Consider the following 25,989-nt stretch of genomic DNA (forward strand, 5'->3'; position numbering starts at 1 on the left):
AAGCATCCTGATAAATTTAGATCTTAATAATTATTTTATGAACATTTAAAGATAAATGTGCATGATAAACTATTATGGCTACAATGCCATGATAATTCTAAATAATTGAAATAATTCATGAATCAAGAATAGTCTTCAGCATTGATAGGAGAATCAGTTAAAATTTCAGACAGCTGACATTTATCCATAAAATCATCATTAACTTCAGGTGACAGGGAAGTTCCTTCACTACTTGACACAGAGTCAAGTGTTGAGGGATGCTCAACCATCACCTCATCAGACATTTCGTCAGTACCAGTGGTGGTATACTCTGGAACAATAGAGTGAAAGCTGCCTTCTTCCTCAGGGGACGTGCCTCCTGAAACAAGTCGGTGAACTGTATCTATAATATCCTGACTAGAGCCAACAGCTATAGAAACACGTGAGCCAAGTTTAGATTTGGTTGGAGTAAGTTGCCTGGGTGGAGGTACAGGCCCTAAGTCAGCTTCTATTAAAAGAGGCTTTAACTGTCCCAAAATTTTGGCCTGAGATTTCATATATGCTCTTGTTTCCCACATCATTCGAACTAAGCGCTCGTCATCATGTTCATCCAAGGCAATATCTTGAGACAGTTGTGGATTAAAGCGAAAGAAAGGAACATGCAAAGTTGAACACCATGTGCGTGCTCTATCCACAATTCGACCTTCTGAACTGCAGGCTTGTTCCACCAACACATTGAACAAATTATACATTGCTTGAAGACCTCGACGTACATCAAGAATACTTGGCATAGTTATGTCAACATTGTCAACCTGTTAAAAAATAACTATCTATTAACATGTATTGAAGCACTATCATTTTGAAAATCTGATATGCATATTCTACCAATTTAAAAAAGGAATTCAGCAAGTCATGATCAGTATTTAATGCTACACAAAGTTCAAGAAACCAACTGTTACCTGCTGCTGATTTGGGAGAAGGGGAAAATAGGTCACTGCCCCAGTAACTAGATCCCAAACCAACCCTACATATTATTTTAACATGTCAGCTGTTTCCCACCAAGGTAGGATGACCCAAAAAGAAAAACTCAAGAGCAAAGAAAAAACTTTCATCATTGTTCAACACTTTCACCATCATTCATATATAATCACTGTCTTTGTAGAGGAACTCAGATACAACAGTTGAGATGTCACTCCAAACCGCCAATATCCCAAACCCCTCCTTTAAAGTGTAGGCATTGTACTTCCCATCTCCAGAACTCGAGTCTGGCTAACCAGCTTCCCTGAATCCTTTCACAAAATATTACCCTGCTCACACTCCAACAGTTTATCAGATCCCAAAAACCATTTGTCTCCACTCACTCCTATCTAAGATACTTATGCATACATAGGTCCCCACAGCTTGGCTGATCAAGAACTAACTTCCAGGAACTTATCAGAATCCCTACTGAACACAGCTCCGGGTGTGTTGGTAATACTTATGAAGGGACAATGGTGAAAAATCTTGGCCCTTTACATGTATTATCTCTCAGTATACTTGTTACAACCCTCCTTTTCATAAAGGGTACTTTGCATTGTTTACTGAACCTCTTGATCTTGTAAGAAGTAAGCTCATTGTGTATATTTAAAACCAGCTCTTAAACACTTTTCAGGTATAGATTATGAAATACCTTTCTTACCTGCATTCCAAGAAGTAGTCTGAGGGATCTTAGGAATTTTCAATAATTTAGGTATTTGACTGAACTGATAGATGCAGTGAAAAGTTCTCTATCAATTCTCCAGGCCTGCAATGTCTCCTACCATAAATGGGGGCTGTTAGTATGCAGCAATATTTCAGCCCAGAGAATAAATGCCTTCAAGAGTACCATCAGTGGTTTGGCATCTTTCGTTATGAAGTGGCATGGCATCTTTTGTTTTGACGATGTTTGTTAGTCAGCCTATTATTTTGTAAGACTTTCAGACATTTGTTACTCTTAAAGGACTTATTAGTAATGAATGTCTAAAGATCATATATTCCTCTTCTGCTCTAATGAATGGTTTGAGTGTGTTTGTGTTACGCAGTGTGCTACAGTAAAATTTATATAAGAAATAACGCTCCATGTCATTTTCCGAGTTTGTACTGAATCCGAACGCGTATTATTCCCGGCCAGTTAGTGTGTCCAGGAGACAGGAGCAGATGAGATGTGTTTAGTTTAGTACCAGACGGGTGGTCACGGGGTGAAGTCATCATGTTTGGGAGGTAGTTTGAGTAGGTAATTTTGGTAAGTTTTTTAGTGTACACCATAGGTGTTTGTGTTTAAGTGCTCTCATGTTTATTTGTAAAGCCCTAGTATGCAGGGGCCTGTGTTTTGGAGAGCATTTAAAGTTTCCACTGTAGGCTATGTAGCCTGCAGAAAGGGGAAGGGGGTGTTGTGGAGCCTCCCTGTTCATGTTCATTTATTTTAACTCATTAGCAGCAGTGTGCTAACGAGCTAATGTGAAATGGAGTGTGGTGGTTTTTTGTAGTAGTTATAAGTTGCATATGAGGTAAAGGGTGTGATAAAAGAGAAAAAGGTAGCTTATGAGTGGTTTGTACAAAACAGAAGTGTTATAAGAAGAGCAGAGTATATGGAGAGTAAAAGAAAGGTGAACAGAGTGGTGAGAGTGTAAAAGGAGAGCAGATGATAGAGTGGGAGAGGCACTATCAAGAAATTTTGATGAAAATAAGAAAAAATTTTGGGGATAAAAAAGTCAAAAAAAGCCTAGGGAACGAATGGATTTGTCAGTTACAAACAGTTTAGGGGAGTTAGTAGATGGGGAGCTGGAGGTATTGGGTAGATGGCGGAAATATTTTGAGGAACTTTTAAATGTCGATGAAGAAAGGAGAGGCGGTAATTTCTTGCACTGGCCAGGGAGGTTTACCATCTTTTAGGAGTGAAGATGAGCAGGATGTGAATGTGGGGGAAATGAGCGAGGCATTACGCAGAACTGACGGGATCATGACAGAAATGTTAAAAGGGGAAGGAAGGAATATAGTGTTGAAGTGGTTGGTATTTTTGTTTAATAAATGTATAAGGGGGGAAGGTACCTAGGGATTGGCAGAGAGCATGTATAATTCCTTTATATAAAGGGAAGGGAGACAAAAGAGATTGTAGAAATTATAGAGGAATAAGTTTGCTGAGTATACCAGGAAAAGTGTATGGTAGGGTTATTATTGAAAGAATTAGAGGCAAGATAGAATGTAGGATTGCAGATGAGCAAGGAGGTTTTAGAGTGGGTAGGGGATGTGTAGAGCAAGTGTTTACATTGAAGCATATATGTGAACAGTATTTAGATAAAGGTAGGGAAGTTTTCACTGCATTTATGGATTTAGAAAAAGACATATGATAGAGTGGATAAGGGAGCAATGTGGCAGATGTTGCAAGTATATGGAATAGGTAGTAAGTTACTAAATGCTGTAAAGAGTTTTTATGAGGATAGTGAGGCTCAGGCTAGGGTGTTGATGTTTAATATATTTATAGATGGGGTTGTAAAAGAAGTGAATGCTGGGGAGATGGGTGGGATTAAATTATGGGGAATCAAATACAAAATGGGAATTGACACAGTTACTTTTTGCTGATGATACTGTGCTTATGGGAGATTCTAAAGAAAAGTTGCAAAGGTTAGTGGACGAGTTTGGGAGTGTGTGTAAAGGTAGAAAATTGAATGTGAACATAGAAAAGAGTAAGGTGATGAGGGTATCAAATGATTGAGATGAAAAATTGGATATGAAATTGGAGAGTAGTAGTATGGAAGAAGTGAATGTTTTCAGATATTTGGGAGTTGACGCATCAGTGAATGGATATATGAAGGATGAGGTTAACCACAGAATTGACGAAGGAAAAAAGGTGAGTGGTGCATTGAGGTATACGTGGAGACATAAAACATTATCTATGGAGGCAAAGAAGGGAATATATGAAAGCATAGTGGTACCAACACTCTCATATGGGTGTGAAGCTTGGGTTATAATTGCTGCAGCAAGGAGGCAGTTGGAGATGGTGGAGATGTCCTGTCTAAGGGCAATGTGTGGTGTAAATATTATGCAGAGAATTCGGAATGTGGAAATTAGGAGAAAGTGTGGAGTTAATGAAAGTATTAGTCAGAGGGCTGAAGAGGGGTTGTTGAGGTGGTTTGGTTATTTAGAGAGAATGATCAAAGTAAAATGACATGGAGAGCATATAAATCTGTAGGGGAAGGAAGGAGGGGTAGGGGTCATCCTTGAAAAGGTTGGAGGGAGGGGCTAAAGAAAGTTTTGTGGGCGATTGGCTTGGACTTCCAGCAAGCATGCGTGAGCGCATTAGATAGGAGTGAATGGAAACAAATGGTATTTGGGACCTGACGAGCTGTTGCAGTGTGAGAAGGAAATATTTAGTGAAGGGATTCAGGAAAATCAGTTATTTTTATATAGCCAGACTTGAGTACTGGAAATGGGAAGTACAATGCCTGTACTTTAACCCTTTCAGGGTCCACTGGCTCTCTCAGAGGCTTGTTCTCAGGGTCCCCCAAATTGAAAAAAAAAAAAAAAAAAAAAAAAAAAAAAAAAAAAAAAAAAAAAAAAAAAAATATGAAAAGATAATGAATCTTTTCCCGATCATAATGACACCAAAAGTATGAAATTTGATGGAAAACTTACGGAATTATGCTCTCGCAAAGTTAGCAGTCTCAATGATGTTTACGCACCGGCGATTTTGCCCACTTTGAGACCTATTTTCTGCCAATTCCAATGTACTAGTCGACAAAAATCATAACTATTTCGCTAGAACTCCATTTTTTCTATCGAATGAGTATAAGAAACCACCAATTTACCAATTTCAACTATCCAATACAGTGGTCAGAATTTAGCAATTTTGCCAATTTCACACAAATTTCAAAAGATGCCAATTTCCAAATAGGGTCCAGAATAAACAAGAAAGACAATCCTGGCACTAAAATAACATTTCCTCTGTTCATTAGTCACGTCCCCAGGCCCCTCTTACATTTCTTTTGCTTTCCACTTTGAATTTTTATTCTCACAAAAAAATAAGATTTACTGTTATGCAGCCTAGTGCATTAGTGTAGAAATGGTATAAATAATATCGGCACACTTGTGAAACAATATTAGACTCGCCAGTTGACATGTATTGGACACTTAGCATGATTTGTTTACTTTTGAACTTTGGTAAAAATCGAAAATTTCTGCTAATTTGAGCTCAATTTCAAGGTACTTTTCATTGTAAAACCAGTCAAAATCATTTCAATTTCTGTAAAATGTCTTCCATTCTATATAATGAGACCAGGAAAACTAGAATACAACAATAAATACCATACAAAAATATAGTGCAAAGTCGCTGTTTTAATCCAAAAACACGGTCAGTTTTTTTTCTCATTACACACTGTGTGCTGCAGGATTTTTTTTTATACTGCACACACTGACCACATAGACCCATTCTTTCATATGTAGGCCTACCAGCTTTCTCTTGCGAGATTTGAAGGCGCTAGAATCTATGCGTACTAGTACGTCATGGACACTGGCGCGTAAGCCGTACTAGTACGGCTGAAACCCTGAAAGGGTTAAAGGAAGAGTTTGGGATATTGGCAGTTTGGAGGGATATGTTGTGTATCTTTATATGTATATGCTTCTAAACTGTTGTGTTCTAGGCACCTCTGCAAAAACAGTGATTACGTAGTGAGGTGAAAGTGGTGAATGATGATGAAAGTATTTTCTTTTTGGGGATTTTCTTTCTTTTTGGGTCACCCTGCCTCGGTGGGAGACAGCCAACTTTTTAAAAAAAAAATTATATAGGTGAGTTTTTGTCCTTCCTCCTCCTAATAATTAATACTGTTTAACATACGAGTGCATGTTGGCCCAAGGTTCGCTGTGTTTTAAGAGTAATTTTATAACCCCTAGACAGCAGTGTAAGCAGCCTTTAGGAGCCAGGAACATTTTATTTAAGTTATGACATCAAAGTCGTAATAGTTTGTTATTTGATTCCGGTTTTTATTTCTTAAAATGTTTCTTAAGAGTAACTGAAATGTGTCCTTACTGAACGTCATGGTTTCTATGACCCACTGGAAGACTTGGTTTATGTTGGCTTAAAAATTTGCAGTTAATAATAAAAACTTGTATACCATTGCTACTTTCTTGAACAAAATGTTAGGTTCTTATTATAAACATTAACTGAAATTAATGTTTGTGGCTTGACATGCTGTTGGAGTGTGAGCAAGGTAACACTTGAGATCCAGGCAAAACAGTTAGCCGGATTTGAGTCCTGCAGGTGGTAAGCATAGTGCTTGCACTCTGAAGGAGGGATGGGGATATTTAACCCTTTGACTGTTTCGGTTGTATATATACGTCTTACGAGCCACCGTGTTGGAAATATATATACAGGTCTCTCTCAACATTCATGTTTTCAGCTTTCGTGGGCTTCACACATTCGCGAATTCCCACCCGCCAAATTCCCAGCCACCAAATTCCCAGCCGCCAAATCATATTTAAGTTTCACGCCACCTGCGAGTCCCTACTACCCTCCCACCGACCCCCGCAACTGGCAGCCAGCCCTCCCACCACTCAGTGTGATGAGTGTTTTGTTTGTTCATTATTTGCTATTAAACTACAGTATAAATAATGTAAACCCATTCATGACTGCATATTGGAATGGCTATTCGAACAGGTATTAGATGGTGACATCATGTGTTTACTCTTGAACACAGCAAAGAATCAAACATTTCTGCTACTGCTAATAATGACAATAATAATAATAATAATAATAATAATAATAATAATAATAATAATAATAATAATAATAATAATAAATATGATGTAATTGAAGAAGGAAATTGTACAAAAATACGAGGGAGTGGTTGACACATCGTCAGTATGGCTTTATGCTGGAGTGAATATTAGTCTCCCTGCTCTTCCAAACATTTCACAATAATTCATTGTGTTTGGTGCTTGTAGATTGAGTGCGACTGGAGTGGTAGTGGCAGTGGTTGAGGCAGCGATTGAGGCAGTGGGTGAAGCAGCTGTTGAGGCAGCGATTGAGGCAGTGGGTGAGGCAGTGATTGAGGCAGTGATTGAGGCAGCGGTTGAGGCAGTTGAGGCAGCGATTGAGGCAGTGGGTGAGGCACCTGTTGAGGCAGCGATTGAGGCAGCTGCTGAGGAAGCGATTGAGGAAGCAATTGAGGAAGCGATTGAGGCAGCTGTTGAGGCAGTGGGTGAGGCAGCTGTTGAGGAAGCGATTGAGGCAGTGGTTGAGGCAGCTGTTGAGGAAGCGATTGAGGCAGTGGGTGACGCAGCTGTTGAGGCAGCGATTGAGGCAGTGGTTGAGGCAGCGGTTGAGGAAGCAATTGAGGCAGTGGGTGAGGCAGCTGTTGAGGAAGTGATTGAGGCAGTGGTTGAGGCAGCGGTTGAGGCAGTGGTATTTAATAACATACATGTTATTAATAATAATAATACATGTTATTAATAATATGTACTATTATTATTTATAACATTTATGTTATTAAATACCACTGCCTCAACTGCTGAATTGTTGTGAAATGTTTGGAAGAGCAGAGAGACTAACGTTCACTCCAGCATAAACAAAGCCACACTGACGATGTGTCAACCAGTCCCTCGTATTTTTGTACAATTTCCTTCTTCAATTATATTGTATTATTATTATTATTATTATTATTATTATTATTATTATTATTATTATTATTATTATTATTATTGTTGTTGTTGTTATTATTATTAGCAGTAGCAGAAATGTTTGATTCTTTGCTGTGTTCAAGAGTAAACACATGATGTCACCGTCCAATACCTGTCCGAATAGCCATTCCAATATGCAGTCATGAACGGGTTTACATTATTTATACTGTAGTTTAATAGCAAATAATGAACAAACAAAACACTCACCACACTGAGTGGTGGGAGGGCTGGCTGCAAGTTGCGGGGGTCGGAGGGAGGGTAGTAGGGACTCGCAGTGGTTGAGGAAGTGGTGGAGGCATTGGTGGAGGCAGTGGTGGAGTCTGTGGTATTTAATAACATACACATTATTAAAGCATAACATGTATATATTTAGTACAATTTACGACGTTTTGATGTATTTTATGATTGTTCATGGTTCAACAAGTTAAGGAAGCAGTATTGTATTATATTTCCCTACAATATATTGGGGCACCAAACATTCACGGTTTTTCAACATTCGCGAGGCTCTTGATCCCCTAACCCTTGCGAATGTTGAGGGAGACCTGTACATGTACTCAAAAATTCTAGCGGCTTCAAATCAAGCAGGAGAAAACTGGTAGGCCCACATGTGAGAGAATGGGTCTGTGTGGTCAGTGTGCACTATACAAAAAAATCCTGCAGCACACAGTGCATAATAATAAAAAAAAAAACTCCGACCGTATTTTTGGATTAAAACACCGACTTTGCAGTGTATTTTCGTATAGTATCTATGGTTGTATTCTCGTTTTCTTGGTCTCATTGATAGAATGGAAAATATATTATTGAAATAGAGGTGATTCTGATTGGTTTTACTATGAAAAGAACCTTGAAATGGAGCTCAAAGTAGAGGAAATGTTTGATTTTTGCCGATGTTCAAAAGTAAACAAATGATGTCATTTTCCAATAAATGTGCAAGTAGCCATTCTAATATGCAGTCATGAATGGGTTGACATTATTTATACAATTATTACAATATTGCAGTAGTCTGCATAACAGTAAATCTTCTATTTTTTGTTTGAATAAAAATTCAAAACAGAAAGCAAGAGTAATATCAGAGGGGCCTGGAGATGTGACTGATGAACAAACAAAATGTTATTTTAGAGCCAGGAATGTCTGCATTGTTCATTCTGGACCCTATTTTGGAACTAACATTTTTTAATTTGCATGAAATTGGCCAAATTGCAAATTTCTGACCATGTTATTGGGTAGTTGAAATCAGTAAATGGGCAGTTTCTTGTACTCAATCGATAGAACAAATGGAGTTCTAGAGAAATAGCTATGAGTTTGGTCAACTGGAACAATGGAATTAGCTGAAATTAGGGCTCAAATTGGGCAAAATCGCCGATTCGTAAATATTGCCGAGGTTCCTAACTTCATGAGAGCGTAATTCCATAAGTTTTCCATCAAATTTCGTTCTTTTTGTGTCATTACCATCAGAAAAAACTTCTCTATCATTTCACAAGAAATTTTTTTTTTTTTTTTTTTTTTTTTTTGCAAAAATTTTTCGACACCAGGAGACACCTCAGGATTTAGGGTTGCGACAGTCAAGGGGTTAAGAACCAAGAAACATTGCAGCAGGCCTACCGGCCCATGTGGGGCAGGTCCATGTCAACCCCTGGCTTAAGGAAGGAGCATGGCATCTGACCCAGTAACAGCAGCTTGTCAGGTCCAACTCACACTCACCCACACCCACTCATGTATTTATCTAACCTGTTTTTAAATCTACACAACGTCTTTGCTTCTGTGACGGTACTAGGGAGTTTGTTCCGCTCATCCATAACTCTATTACCAGTTCAGATTAAATGAAGTGTGATCCCAGCAAATTTCTGGCAAGACAGCTATTGAATGAATGATGGTGAATGAGATTTCTTTTTAGGCTAGTACTACGATCCTGAAATTTGTGCTTTATATAATTTGGCACTTATGAAATATGTATAATGTATGGAAAAAATTGAGTTAGGCTCATGGCACCTTCAGAAACCAAACAAATTCTTTTTAAGTGCTTATTTCACCAAAAGCAATGAAGGTACTATTCTTCTTTATATCTTTATTATTACATGTATTATTATTATTTCTTTTTTTTTTCAACAAGTCGGCCGTCTCCCACCGAGGCAGGATGACCCAAAAAGAAAGAAAATCCCCAAAAAGAAAATACTTTCAACATCATTCAACACTTTCACCTCACTCATATATAATCACTGTTTTTGCAGAGGTGCCCAGAATACAACAGTTTAGAAGTATATATGTATAAAAAATACACAATATATCCCTCCAAACTGCCAATATCCCAAACCCCTCCTTTAAAGTGCAGGCATTGTACTTCCCATTTCCAATACTCAAGTCTGGTTATATAAAATAACCGGTTTCCCTGAATCCCTTCACTAAATATTACCCTGCTCACACTCCAACAGCTCGTCAGGTCCCAAATACCATTTGTCTCCATTCGCTCCTATCGAACACGCTCACGCATGCTTGCTGGAAGTCCAAACCCCTCGCCCACAACACCTCCTTTACCCCCTCCCTCCAACCTTTTCGAGGACAACCCCTACCCCGCCTTCCTTCCCCTACAGATTTATACGCTCTCCATGTCATTCTACTTTGATTCATTTTCTCTAAATGACCAAACCACCTCAACAAACCCTCTTCAGCCCTCTGACTAATACTTTTATTAACTCCACACCTCCTAATTTCCACACACTGAATTTTCTGCATAATATTTACATCACACACTGCCCTTAGACAGGGCATCTCCACTACCTCCAACAGCCTCCTCGCCGCAGCATTTACAACCCAAGCCTCACACCCATATAAGAGTGTTGGTACCACTATACTTTCATACATTCCCTTCTTTGCCTCCAAAGATAACATTTTTTGCCTCCACATATACCTCAATGCACCACTCACCTTTTTTTCCTTCACCAATTCTATGATTAACCTCATCCTTCACAAATCTATCCGCTGACACGTCAACTTCCAAACATCTGAAAACATTCACTTCTTCCATACTCCTCCTCCCCAATTTGATATCCAATTTTTCCTTATCTAAATCATTTGATACTCTCATCACCTTACTCTTTTCTATGTTCACTTTCAACTTTCTACCTTTACACGCACTCCCAAATTCGTCCACTAACCTTTGCAATTTTTCTTTAGAATCTCCCATAAGCACAGTATCATCAGCAAAAAGTAACTGCCACTTCCCATTTTGTATTTGATTCCCCGCAATTTAATTCCACCCCTCTCCCGAACACCCTAGCGTTTACTTCTCTTACAACCCCATCTATAAATATATTAACCCTTAAACTGTCCAAGCAGATCTACGTTCACATGCGTAGTGCTCCATATGTAGATTTTTTATTATTTTATTATCACACTGGCTGATTCCCACCAAGGCAGGGTGGCCCGAAAAAGAAAAACTTTCACCATCATTCACTCCATCACTGTCTTGCCAGAAGGGTGCTTTACACTACAGTTTTTAAACTGCAACATTAACACCCCTCCTTCAGAGTGCAGGCACTGTACTTCCCATCTCCAGGACTCAAGTCTGGCCTGCCGGTTTCCCTGAACCCCTTCATAAATGTTACTTTGCTCACACTCCAACAGCACGTCAAGTATTAAAAACAATTTGTCTCCATTCACTCCTATCAAACACGCTCACACATGCCTGCTGGAAGTCCAAGCCCCTCGCACACAAAACCTCCTTTACCCCCTCCCTCCAACCTTTCCTAGGCCGACCCCTACCCCGCCTTCCTTCCACTACAGACTGATACACTCTTGAAGTTATTCTGTTTCGCTCCATTCTCTCCACATGTCCGAACCACCTCAACAACCCTTCCTCAGCCCTCTGGACAACAGTTTTGGTAATCCCGCATCTCCTCCTAACTTCCAAACTACGAATTCTCTGCATTATATTCACACCACACATTGCTCTCAGACATGACATCTCCACTGCCTCCAGCCTTCTCCTCGCTGCAACATTCATCACCCATGCTTCACACCCACATAAGAGCGTTGGTAAAACTATACTCTCATACATTCCCCTCTTTGCCTCCAAGGACAAAGTTCTTTGTCTCCACAGACTCCTAAGTGCACCACTCACGTTTTTTTTACAGATTTTCAAATATAACAAAAAAAAAAAAAGTAGATCAAAGTTTTTTTTACACGTTTTTCAAATGTAAAACAAAAAAAAAAGATCTACTTTTTTTACATACTTTCAAATGTTGAAAAAACATATACATATATACGTTTGGACCGTTTACTGGTTAAACAACCATGGTGACATTACACATCCTTGTCTAAGACCTACTTTCACCGGGAAGTAGTCCCCCTCTCTTCTACACACCATAACCTGAGCCTCACTATCCTCATAAAAACTCTTTACAGCATTTAGTAACTCACCACCTATTCCATATACAGTGGACCCCCACTTAACGATCACATCCCAATGCGACCAATTATGTAAGTGTATTTATGTAAGTGCGTTTGTACGTGTATGTTTGGGGGTCTGAAATGGACTAATCTACTTCACAATATTCCTTATGGGAACAAATTCGGTCAGTACTGGCACCTGAAAATACTTCTGGAATGAAAAAATATCGTTAACCGGGGGTCCACTGTACTTGCAACATCTGTCACATTGCTTCCCTGTCCACTCTATCATATGCCTTTTCTAAATCCATAAATGCAATAAAAACTTCCCTATCTTTATCTAAATACTGTTCACATATATGCTTCAATGTAAACACTTGATCTACACATCCCCTACCCACTCTAAAACCTCCTTGCTCATCCGCAATTCTACATTCTGTCTTACCTCTAATTCTTTCAATAATAACCCTACCCTACACTTTTCCTGGTATACTCAGTAAACTTATCCCTCTATAATTTTTACAATCTCTTTTGTCCCCCTTCCCTTTATATAAAGGGACTACACACGCTCTCTGCCAATCCCTAGGTACCTTCCCCTCTTTCATACATTTATTAAACAAAAATACCAACCACTCCAACACTATATCGTCCCCTGCTTTTAACATTTCTGTCATGATCCCGTCCGTTCCAGCTGTTTTACCCCCTTTCATTCTACGTAATGCCTCACGCACCTCCCCCAAACTCACATCCTGCTCTTCTTCACTCCTAAAAGATGGTATACCTCCCTGGCCAGTGCATGAAATTACTGCCTCCCTTTCTTCGTCGATACTTAAAAGTTCCTCAAAATATTCTCGCCATCTACCCAAAACTTCCATCTCCCCATCTACTAACTCCCCTACTCTGTTTTTAACTGACAAATCCATACGTTCCCTAGGCTTTCTTAACTTGTTTAACTCACTCCAAATTTTTTTCTTATTTTCATTAAAATTTCTTAACAGTACCTCTCCCACTCTATTATCCGCTCTCCTTTTGCACTCTCTCACCACTCTCTTCACCTTTCTTTTACTCTCCATATACTCTACTCTTCTTATAACACTTCTGTTTTGTAAAAACCTCTCATAAGCTACCTTCTTCTCTTTTATCACACCCTTTACTTCATCATTCCACCAATCACTCCTCTTTCCTCCTGCACCCACCCTCCTATAACCACAAACTTCTGCCCCCACATTTTAATACTGCATTTTTAAAACTATTCCAACCCTCTTCAATGCTCCCACTACTCATACCTGCACCAGCCCACCTTTCTGCCAATAGTTGCTTATATTTCACCCGAACTTCCTCCTCCCTTAGTTTATACACTTTCACCTCCCTCTTACTTGTTGTTGCCAATTTCCTCTTATCCCATCTACATCTTACTCCAACTGTAGCTACAACTAGATAATTATCCGATATATCAGTTGCCCCTCTATAAACATGTACATCCTGGAGCCTACCCATCAACCTTTTATCCACCAATACATAATCTACCAAACTACTTTCATTACGTGCTACATTATACCTTGCATATTTATTTATCTTTTTCATAAAATATGTATTAATTATTACCAAACCTCTTTCTACACATAGCTCAATTAAAGACTCCCCATTTTCATTTACCCCTGGCACCCCAAATTTACCTACTACAGTACTCCCTCCACAACATTTTTACCCACTTTAGCATTAAAATCCCCAACCACACGTACTCTCACACTTGGTTCAAAACTCCCCACGCATTCACTCAACATTTCCCAAAATCTCTCTCTCTCTCTATATATACTTCTCTCTTCCCCAGGTGCATATATGCTTACTATAACCCACTTCTCACATCCAACCTTTATTTTACTCCACATAATCCTTGAATTAATACATTTATAGTCCCTCTTTTCCTGCCATAGCTTATCCTTCAACATTATTGCTACTCCTTCTTTAGCTCTAACTCTATTAGAAACCCCTGACCTAATCCCATTTATTCCTCTCCACTGAAACTCACCCACCCCCTTCAGCTTTGTTTCACTTAAAGCCAGAACATCCAGCTTCTTGTCATTCATAACATCCACAATCATCTCTTTCTTATCATTCGCACAACATCCACGCACATTCAGACCTCCCACTTTGACAATTTTCTTATTATTCTTTTTAGTAATTTTTACAGGTAAAGGGGTTACTAGCCCATTGTTCCCGGCATTTTAGTTGACTTTTACAACACGCATGACTTACGGAGGAGATTCTTATTCCACTTCCCCATGGATATAAGAGGAAAAGTACTAAGAACAAAAACTAAGATAAAATCAAAGAAAACTCAGATGAGTATGTATAAATAAACGTGTACATGTATGTTTAGTGTGACCTAAGTGTAAGTAGAAGTAGCAAGATGTGCCTTTAACCTTGCATATTTATGAGACAGACAAAAGACACCAGCAATCCTACCATCATGTAAAACAATTACAGGCTTTCGTTTTACACTCGCTTGGCAGGACAGTAGTACCTCCCTGGGTGGTTGCTGTCTACCAACCTACTACTATATTATTATTATTTCTTCTTCAACATGCTGGCCGTCTCCCACCAAGGCAGGGTGACCCAAAAAAGAAACACTTTCACCACCATTCGCACATAATTACTATCTTTGCAAAGGTGAGCAGATACAACAGTTCAGATGTCACTCCAAACAGCCAATATCCCAAACCAGTCCTTTAGAGTGTAGGCATTGTACTTTTCACCTCCAGGACTCAAGTTCGGTTAACCAGTTTCCCTGAATCCTTTCACAAATTATTACCCTGTTCACACTACAATAGCTTGTCAAGTCCCAAAAACCATTCATCTCCACTCTCTCCTATCTAACATGCTTACACATGCCTGCTGTACCCCCCCTCCCTCCCTCCATTCTTTCCTAGGACAACCCCTACCCCTTCCTTCCTTCCTTCCACTACAGATACATACACCCTCCAAGTCCTTCTATTTTGCTCCATCCTCTTCAAATGACCAAACCTCCTCAATAACCCCACCTCAGCCCTCTGAATAATACTTTTAGTAACTCCAAACTTCCTAATTTCCACAATACGAATTCTTCATAATATTTAAGCCACATATCGACTTTAGACACAACATCTCCACTGCCTCCAGTCTCCCTCTCACTGCAACATTCACAACCCATGCTTCACACTATTTATCTATCTAGACTTAAGTAGTCTAGGTATTAGGTTAAGTCTTCCTGAAATGCCTTGGCATGATAGTGGCTTTCTTGGTACCAATGAAATTTTGAAATGTAAGCACACATTGTAACCTTTGCAAAGAAATAAACTTTTGTTTTGTTTTGTTTGTTATAAGAGTGTTGGTACCACTCATACATTCCCTTCTTTGCCTCCATGGATTGGGGAATGCTAAACCCATGGGGGGATGGGGGGGAGGTCATACAGCACTTGAGGGGAATGAGAGGCATTCAGGTTTGAACCAAGAAAGAACAGATCCTATTCTTTGGATTAAAAGCCTGTCACTGGCTTCAAAGAACCTTTGTAAAAGGGGATCTTTGTAATATTATACAAGCACATTAGGTTATACTCACCAGCATCACTGGAGGTTTGCCACAACCTAAAGACACCACAACTGTAGGGGTGAAAACTTCTGATTCACGACCCTTGGCACACACTGCCATATTCCATTCTTCAATTTCGGTGAGTGTGTCCAAGACTGGGTTGTTTCCCACCAAGCCACCATCAAGGAACTTCTCGCTGGCACTAAAGAAGACAAGTTACTAATAGACAGTAAAACAATCCTGTAATAAAATACAATTTTGCATCACAATGAATTACAATCAGAATAAAAAATAAATTAGAATTGAAACATGGCTCAAATAATGATTTACGTTTCAGACAAATGAAGAATATTTATTTATATCATGTTTCATATTTCAAAATGTTTATGGTCAGCAAGCAGAATTAGAATAAGAAGCCACTAATAATGACAGGCAAATCAATAACATTTTACTGATACTGTACTAAAGGAGTAAGTAGAAAAGAAAACTGATAATTTTATTATTAAGACTATCACAAATTCTCCATTCCGATGGTAATATTTATGATACAGTGAACCCTCAATTTGATATACTACTTATGAAGGGGTGAAGGGGTGACCATTAAATCCAAATTATAAGAATATTTTTCATGATCATGGTATTACTGTAATAGCAAATTTTTGGAGTTAATGAATTAAGTCCATTAAATCCAAAAATAAATTTACCCAGCAGACTGCAACAACAAGAGATAATTCTGGATTTAAACAACTTTGCCTATTAAATCTAGACCTCCCCCCCCCCCAAAAAAAAAGAAAATCTGATTTAATGGACTAAATATGATAAATGAATTTATTCAGGAAAAAATGAGAATAATGGACAATTTTGGATTTAGCAGACTTTGCCCACTGTTTCCAAAAGATATCTGGCCACAGATTCTGCCCGTTAAATCCAAAATCTGTTAAACAGAAGTCTATTAAATTGAGGGCTTACTGTACTGTATACAGTACAAAGTAACTATTTACCCTTTTAGTGTGTACTGTTACTTAATTTAATTTTTTTATATATGTAAGGCAATGACATTCCAATTTTAGAATTTCACCTCAATTTTTAGATCAGCATATGGGAGCAATTATCAAGATGGTGATTAAAATTATACCAGAAAATACAAAACAATGTTCAACTAAAATGCATAAATTTTCATGTTATATAACTCTGTATAATCTTGCTTTGGGAGCTCTAAATGTAAGTTTAATGTACCATCTAATATTTACTCAGGAATATTTTCATTAAGCAGAGTAACATTGTACAAAGTTTTTACATGGTGGTTTTCCTTGTGCTATTCAGAAAATTCAAATGCCACATTATGTTTAATCTTATGATGAATGAATACTCTCCCTGTACTGTATATTTTAATCAAGAGTAAGGAACAAAATTATTTAACAGTTGCATATTAATAACTTATTAGTGAACAGTACAATATAAAAAAGCACAGCATGTATTATTAATATTTCAGGCATCTTTGGTGTAACTCATGCCAGAGTTCAGGCCACAATTTATGGTCTCATGCAGAATTTTTATTAGAGTGAAACATTATTCCTCAAGCTTCGCAGACTGTACATTACACTGCAAGTAACTTTAAGGTAAACCCAACTTGAAGCTGCTAGCTCATAGTTACACTTTAGAAGATGTATTCAATGCTCTTTTACTGCTTTCATCTTTCTTCATTGTTCTTCCACATCTAACAAAAAGTAAGGTCACCCAAAATTACTCGCCTTTCAGTACTACTACTACTACTACTACTACTACTTATCAAATACTTGTTTTACACTGTTCAGCTAATCTGCATTAAAACATTTTGAGATTCTGACAGTACCCTCATGTTGGTGTAAATAATTCTGGTGCCATAAAAAAAAAAAAAAATCTGAACCATTCAAATTGGCAACCTTCAAAAATAGTTTAGTCCCCACACTGAATACCATATACAGTTACATAAATTATGAGAACAGTAACAATGAAGACATTTAAAACCACATTACAGTTTGCATGACACATTAACCCTTTCATCACGTAAATCGTATTTTTGAGGAGACTGAAAAAATATTTTGAGACAGCCAATTTTTTTTTTTATCCTAGAACCTGCTCACTCCAGAGAGAGAGTAAGGACTCACTAAATCTTTCCACCTGGCAGCCACAGGGTATAATGTTCCTATTGGCTTTAACACATGTGCCACCTGGATGACCAATTATGCCCAATAAAGTAGGGCCCTGCTTTGCGCCATTTTGCCTTACGGCATTCCACTAATTCAGATATTTCAAATTATGACCAAAACTCTCTATACAGCTCCCCCCACCTGACTTTCTAATATGGCCACCATGCCTCACCCTGTTTCCTTACATTTTCCGTGAGCGTGAGAACCGCGTCTCTCCAAAATTTCAAGTGTTTTAAAGTTATTTCATGTTTTATACATACACCTACCATCTGACTTATGACCTGCTCGACACACGACCACTTGACTTATGACCATGTTTTGTATGCCAAATTTCTGGGGAATAAACAACTGTTTGTGTTGTATAAAGTGTTTATCCTAAACCTTACAGTATAAAATACAGTACTAACAGCATAAAAATTAAAGTAAAAAATGAAATACGTACCAAAATAAAACAAAATAAAATCATTGCAAAAATGTGATGTTGATATTCAGTAGCAAGGTTTGACTTATGTCCATTTTGACTTACGACCGGTTGGTAGGAACCAAGCTTGGTTGTAAGTCGGATGGTACCTGTACGTACTCTGAAAAATATACTTATGTGTACCTGTACTTAAATAAACTTGCACACTGTGCTGGCATGCAGGTACACATTAAAATCACTAAGTGTGTCTTATTAGTCTTGAGGACACCATATTAATAATGATAATAATAACAATACACAATAATAATCACTCCGAGGTGCATTAAATGTCGTATATTATGTTAATATAAACATTTTCATTAATCCATCTGATAGTTTTTCAAAATTATATGATAACACACTGCGTAACATATAAACATGATAAATACACCCCACAGTAGAATAAATTAACAAATATGAGATGTTACATGTATGAACCAAAACCAGACGCATTTGTCTGCTTGTTTACATTCTCCGGGTCTCTCTCCTCTCTCATTTACTCGTTCTCTCTCTCTCTCGTTTATTTGTTTTACCTCATTTACTCGCCTCTCATCCTACATTAAGACTACAAATATTTTAAGGTAAGTAATGAGTGTCCTGTATATGCATTTTATCCCTCTATTGAGCTTTAAATGTTGTAGTTGTAGTATATTACGTGAAGGTGGGGTTAGGTGGGCTGGCCTGGCTGTCTACCATACCTCCCACACCTGACTTCCTACAAATAAATACTACTCACCTCTCGCCCTACATTAAGACTACAAATATTTTAACCCCTTGACTGTCGCAACCCCAAATCCTGAGGTGTCTGCTGGTGTCGCGCAAAAAAAAAAAACAGCGATTACGCCCACTTTGAGCCCTATTTTCAGCTAATTCCATTGTTCCAGTCAACCAAACTCATAGCTATTTCTTTAGAACTCCATTTTTTTCTATCGATTGAGTACAAGAAACTGCCCATTTACCGATTTCAACTACCCAATAACCTGGTCAGAAATTTGCAATTTGGCCAATTTCACGAAAATTAAAAAATATGACAATTTCAAAATAGGGTCCAGAATGAACAATGCAGACATTCCTGGCTCTAAAATAATATTTTGTTTGTTCATCAGTCACATCTCCAGGCCCCTTTGATATTACTCTTGCTTTCTGTTTTGAATTTTTAATCAAACAAAAAATAGAAGATTTACTGTTATGCAGATTAATGCAATGTTGTAATAATCGTATGAATAACATCAACCCATTCATGACTGCATATTAGAATGGCTACTTGGACATTTATTGGAAAATGACATCATTTGTTTACTTTTGAACATCGGCAAAAATCAAACATTTCCCCTACTTTGAGCTCCATTTCAAGGTTCTTTTCATAGTAAAAGCAATCTATAATATGTTTTCCATCCTATCAAATGAGACCAAGAAAACAAGAATACAGTGGACCCCCGGTTCTCTCTTGGAGGGATATCCTCAAGACCTTATTTATATCCCCTTTATTGATACCCATCTTCCACTTATACACTTCGATCATGTCTCTCCTCATTCTTCGTCTAACAAGTGAATGTAATTTAAGGGTCTTCAATCTTTCTTGATAAGGAAGATTTCTAATGCTATGTATTAATTTAGTCATTCCACGCTGAATGTTTTCTAATGAATTTATGTCCATTCTGTAATATGGAGACCAGAACTGAGCTGCGTAATCTAGGCGAGGCCTTACTAATGATGTATACAGCTGTAATATAACCTCTGAACTTCTGTTGCTTACACTTCTTGATATATATCCCAGTACTCTGTTTGCCTTATTACGTACGCTTAGGCATTGCTGTCTTGGTTTAAGGTTACTGCTTATCATAATCCCCAAGTCCATTTTGCAATCTGTATGGCTAAGTTCTACATTATTTAACTTATAAGTGCTAGGGTTATGGACACTCCTGAGCTTCAGAACCTTGCATTTATCTAAATTGAACTGCATCTGCCACTTTTCTGACCAGGTACTGAGTTTGTCTAGATCCTCCTGAAGTTCCTTGCTATCTACATTTGAATCAATTATCCTACCTATCTTTGTGTCATTGGCGAATTTGCTCATATTGCTTGTAACTCCCTCATCAAGATCATTGATATATATTATAAACAACAACAGGACCAAGACATATCCCTGTGGAATGCCACTTGTTACAGATCCCTGACTTGGACCATTTACAAAGTCACACTAATGAAAAGGAGAGAAGGAGGGGTTTATATAGAGATTCTGTCTCTTATTCTCTTGCTTTATGGCTGGCCAAAACCCTCACTCCCTTTCTTGGTACTTTTTCTCCTGCCCACCTCCGTCACTCTCAAGACTTCATTGAATGGGTTCGCTCTCTCCCGACCTGTAAGATGCTTAGTCTTGACGTTGAGTCCCTCTTGATGATGTCCTTGATTTTCTTAAAGAGAAGGCCAATGAAGGGTTTCTTCATCTCCCTATACCTACTGATGTCTTTCTTGATCTTATCTGCCTCTGTGTGGACTTTAATTCCTTTTCATTCCAAGGGAAATATTATTCTCAAACCTTCGGTGTCAGTATGGGTTCTCCTCTTTCTCCTGTCCTTGCTAATCTTTACATGGAATACTTCAAGACTGTTCTTCCTACTACTGACGTGCACCCTTCATTCTGGCTCTGCTATGTAGATGACATCTTTGCTCTTTGGCCTTATGACTCTAGTCTCCTCCATTCATTTCTTGATGCTCTTAATTTTGCCCCTTCCATTAAGTTTAAAGCTAAATGGGAATCTAATTCCTTGCTTCCTTTCCTTGATGTCCATGTCCACCGCTCAGATATTGGTTTTGCCTTTTCCATTTACCGAAAGCCTATGCACAGTGGCATGTACATTCACCACTTTTCTTATGATGCTTCCTCTGTCAAGAAAAGTGTTCATATCACCCTCTTCCTCCGTGCTCTCTGCATTTGTGATCCTCAGTTCCTTCAATCAGAAATTTCCACTCTTCATAATTCATTTTCCTGTCTTGGCTACCCTTCCATTTCATAGACTCTGCCTTCTCATGTGCTAAATGTAATTTCTTCTCTCCCAAATTCTCTACTCCTGGGAATTCTTCTGTCCTCTGCCTTCCCTACATTTCCGGTCTTTCTAATCTCAACAATTCTCTCCGTTCCTTAGACATCAAACTTACTTTCCGCCAGACTAACACTCTTCGCACTAATCTTGTTCATACCTCTCCTCCCTCTACAGATGCTCCTGGTGTCTACTCTATTTCTTGTTCCTCCTGTCCTCTTCAATACTTTGGAGAAACTGGCCGATCTCTTTCTGACAGACTTAGGGAGCATAAAAGTAGTGTTTGGCTTGCCGACACTAACAATGCTCTATTCTGTCACATCACATCAGAGATCACAGTCATCCTACTGACTGGTCTTCTGCTAAAACTGTCTTCCCTACTTCCAACTACAACAGTTGCTGTCTGGTTGAATCCTCCCTAATACACAACTTTCCTTGTATGAATCTTAGTCCTGGCTTCATCTCTGTAGATGCCTTTCTTTCCCACTACAGTGAACCGCCGACTTATGAAGGCCTCATCTTACAATAAAATCGACTTATGAAGCGTTTCAGCGTAAAAAAATTCCCCGACCTACAAAGAAAAACTCGACTTACATCATTCGTCCTGAACAAGGTCCATTTGGCCAGAGTGCCTCAGCTCAGCAAGTGGCATTGTTTACAAGCCAGGGTGGACAGTTGCATGCATACATTTGATAAATTTTGTATTATTCCATTGTTTTTAGTGCTTGTAACTGCTAAATAAGTCACCATGGGCCCAAAGAAAGCTTCTAGTGCCAATCCTGTGGTAAAAAGGGTGAGAAATACTATCAAAATATGTAATCACTCTAAGGAGCATTAAATATCGTATAAAACGTTAATATAGACATTCTGCTTAATCCGTCTAAATATACCCCACAGTAGAATAAATTAACATAAATATGAGATGTGGTAGCCAGGCAACTTGTAGGACTTGTGGTAGCCAGGTGACTTGTAGGACTTGTGGTAGCCAGATGACTTGTAGGACTTGTGGTAGCCAGGAGACTTGTAGGACTGGTGGTAGCTAGGCAACTTGTATGACTGGTGGTAGCCAGGCAACTTGTAGGACTTGTGGTAGCCAGATGACTTGTAGGACTTGTGGTAGCCAGGAGACTTGTAGGACTGGTGGTAGCTAGGCAACTTGTAGGACTGGTGGTAGCCAGGCAACTTGTAGGACTTGTGGTAGCCAGATGACTTGTAGGACTTGTGGTAGCCAGGAGACTTGTAGGACTGGTGGTAGCTAGGCAACTTGTAGGACTGGTGGTAGCCAGGCAACTTGTAGGACTTGTGGTAGCCAGGAGACTTGTAGGACTGGTGGTAGCTAGGCAACTTGTAGGACTGGTGGTAGCCAGGCAACTTGTAGGACTTGTGGTAGCCAGGCAACTTGTAGGACTTGTGACAAAAACCAGACACATTCATCTGGTTTGTTTACATTATATGTGGGTGGGGTGGAGAGGGCTGCCCTTCCTGGCTACCCATACTTCCCAACCTGACTTTATACTAATAAAACTCACCTCTCACCCAACATTAAGACTACAAATATTTTAAGGCAATTAATGAGTGTAATATATATATGCATTTTATTGCTCTAGGGAGCTTAATGTCGTAGTAGGTATAAGTGGCCAGGCAGGATGCCATATCTCCACACGACTTTCTACAAATAAATACTTTTCACCTCTCACCCTACATTAAGACCATTAACCCTTTCAGGGTCCACAGGCCCTCTCAGAGACTTGTTCTCAGGGTCCCCCAAATTTCAAAAAAAAAAAAAAAAAAAAAAAAAAAAAAAAAAAAAAAAAAAAAAAAAAAAAAAAAAAAAAAAAAAAAAAAAATTATTTTTTCTTAAGAAAAGATAGAGAATCTTTTCCCGATCATAATGACACCAAAACTATGAAATTTGATGGAAAACTTACAGAATTACGCTCTCGCGAAGTTAGCGGTCTCGACGATGTTTATGCATCAGCGATTTTGCCCAATTTGAGCCCTATTTTCGGCCAATTCCAATGTACTAGTCAACAAAAATCATAACTATTTCGCTAGAACTCCATTTTTTCTATCGAATGAGTACAAGAAACCACCAATTTACTGATTTCAACTATCCAATACAGTAGTCAGAATTTAGCAATTTTGCCAATTTCACACAAATTTTAAAAGATGCCAATTTCCTAATAGGGTCCAGAATAAACAAGAAAGACATTCCTGGCACTAAAATAACATTTCCTCTGTTCATCAGTCACGTCCCCAGGCCCCTCTTACATTTCTTTTGCTTTCCACTTCGAATTTTTATTCTCACAAAAAAAATAAGATTTACTGTTATGCAGACTACTGCATTAGTGTAGAAATGGTATAAATAATATTGGCGCACTTGTGAAAGAATATTAGACACACCAGTTAACGTGTATTGGATGCTTAACATGATTTGTTTACTTCTGAACTTTGGTAAAAATTAAACATTTCTGCTACTTTGAGCTCAATTTCAAGGTACTTTTCATTGTAAAACCAGTCGAAATCATCTCAATTTCTGTAATGTCTTCCATTCTATACAATGAGACCAGGAAAACTAGAATACAACAATAAATACCATACGAAAATATAGTGCAAAGTCGCTGTTTTAATCCAAAAACACGGTCAAAGTTTTTTCTTTTCTCATTACGCACTGTGTGCTGCAGGATTTTTTTTATACTGTGCACACTGACCACATAGACCCATTCTTTCATATGTAGACCTACCAGCTTTCACTAGATTTGAAGGCGCTAGAATTTATGCTTACTAGTACGTCATGGACACTGGTGCATAAGCCGTACTAGTACAGCCGAAACCCTGAAAGGGCTAAGACTACAAATACAGTGGACCCCCGATTAACGATCTTTTTTCATTCCAGAAGTATGTTCAGGTACCAGTACTGACCGAATTTGTTCCCATAAGGAATATTGTGAAGTAGATTAGTCCATTTCAGACCCCCAAACATACACGTACAAACGCACTTACATAAATACACTTACATAATTGGTCGCATTTGGAGGTGATCGTTAAGCGGGGGTCTACTGTATTTTAAGGCAAGTAATGCGTGTAGTGTATATGCATTTTATCGCTCTAGGGAGCTTTAAGCATCGTAGTATAGTATGTGTGGGTGGGGTGGCCAGGAGGGCTACCACACTTGAATGCTACTCACACTTAAATGCTACCACACTTGAATGCTACCACACTTAAATGCTACTCACCTTTTGCCCTACATTAAGACTACAAATATTTTGAGGTAAATAATGAGTGTACTTTGTGTGTATTTTACTTTTTAATGCCTAGTTCTATTGCTAACTTAATATATGTTAGTGTAAACTTGTTATCTGGCATTTATATGCATTTATAAATGGAAAAAATGGAGTTCTGCTTTCCGGTGAAGTCTGCTTTCCGGCAGTAGCCTGGAATCTAGCCTGCCGAATAAGTGGCCCTACTGTATACACATTTTCATTAATCCATCTATGATGTTTTTTCAAAATTACAGTGGAACCCTGAGTTTCGGCTGTAATCTGTTCCAGGAGCTAGGCCTAAAGCCAAAATGGCCTAAAGTCAAAGCAACATTTCCCATAAGAAATAATGTAAATCCAATTAATCCGTTTCACCCAAAAATATTCACAAAAAAATCATTTTTTTAAAGAATAAATACTATAGTTTTACATACAGAAAACAATGAGAAATAAATATAAAGCACTAATTTTAATGGATAAATAAACATTTAAATCTTTACTGAAGATTCTTGTTGGCATATGAGAGGTAGGAGCTTTTTGGAAGCAGGACAAGATAGTCCTTCATTATGACAATAATAAAAACTCTACAGCTTATTTATCTAGCACAATTCATCTAATTTGACATAGTAAACAATATTAATAACATAGAAACATGATATAATACTCCAGAATGAATAAATTATGTCGTATCTCTCTCCCTAACTGACGAGTGTTGCTGTGTTGATATTGTTGGGTGTATAAAGGTCACTGAAAGATAGGCCTTACATAGTGGTGGTGATGGCTGCAGCAGAGACGGCGGTGTTGTCAGTCACCCTACATAACTCCAACAACATTGGAGGAGTCAGTTTCGTGCTGTCCTTTTTCTAACGATTAATCGCTTAACTTACTTACTACTCTGTTAATGCTACACTTTATTGCTGGCTGGCGCAATAGCCTTTATCGACTCATGCTGCTTTAGTATTGTACATATTGTAGAATCACTGAATCACTGAAGGCGGCACATTCTCCCCCCTCTCTTCCTCCTCCACTTTGATACTTTGCTACAATTCTTTCTTCAATTCTATCGTGTTTCTCACTTTCTTTACCAAAATGCTGCCACTATGAAGTTTCTTTGGGCCGATGGTGGCTTATTTCAGTCACAATCAATAAATAAGCACTAAACACAATGAATTTATTGTGAAATGTTTGGATGAGCATGCAGGGTAATGTTCACTCAATGATAAACAAAGCTAGATTGGCTCACAACACCTACATGGGCAGGCAGACAGGTCTGGTACTCCGGCCGAAACATGGGCACAGGCTGAAACTCGAAGCGGCTGATACGCAGGGTGGCTGAAAATCGGGGTTCCACCGTATATACGTAATAAACACGCTATAACATATAAACGTGATAAATACACCCCACAATAGATTAAAT

At 38.4% G+C, this 25,989-nt stretch overlaps 1 protein-coding gene across 5 annotated transcripts in view; it reads right to left on the minus strand.

The window, feature by feature from the left end:
- The window catches only part of LOC128694644 (85/88 kDa calcium-independent phospholipase A2), a 133,122-nt gene that overhangs the window by 229 nt on the left and 106,904 nt on the right, over nt 1–25,989 (minus strand). For 4 of the 5 annotated variants that reach the window (XM_070095866.1, XM_070095863.1, XM_070095864.1 and 1 more), the window contains 3 exons: nt 17,277–17,339; nt 15,653–15,824; nt 1–791 (listed from right to left, as the gene is read on the minus strand). The exon at nt 1–791 is cut by the window's left edge and continues 229 nt beyond it. In XM_070095866.1, the coding sequence (XP_069951967.1) occupies nt 123–791; nt 15,653–15,824; nt 17,277–17,339 (904 nt within the window). In that variant the 3' untranslated portion in view covers nt 1–122. The remainder of the gene's footprint in view (nt 792–15,652; nt 15,825–17,276; nt 17,340–25,989) is intronic. The other variant, XM_070095865.1, reaches the window with a different exon arrangement.

The sequence above is a fragment of the Cherax quadricarinatus genome, chromosome 51 (assembly GCF_038502225.1).
Source record: "Cherax quadricarinatus isolate ZL_2023a chromosome 51, ASM3850222v1, whole genome shotgun sequence".
Classification (NCBI taxonomy): domain Eukaryota; kingdom Metazoa; phylum Arthropoda; class Malacostraca; order Decapoda; family Parastacidae; genus Cherax; species Cherax quadricarinatus.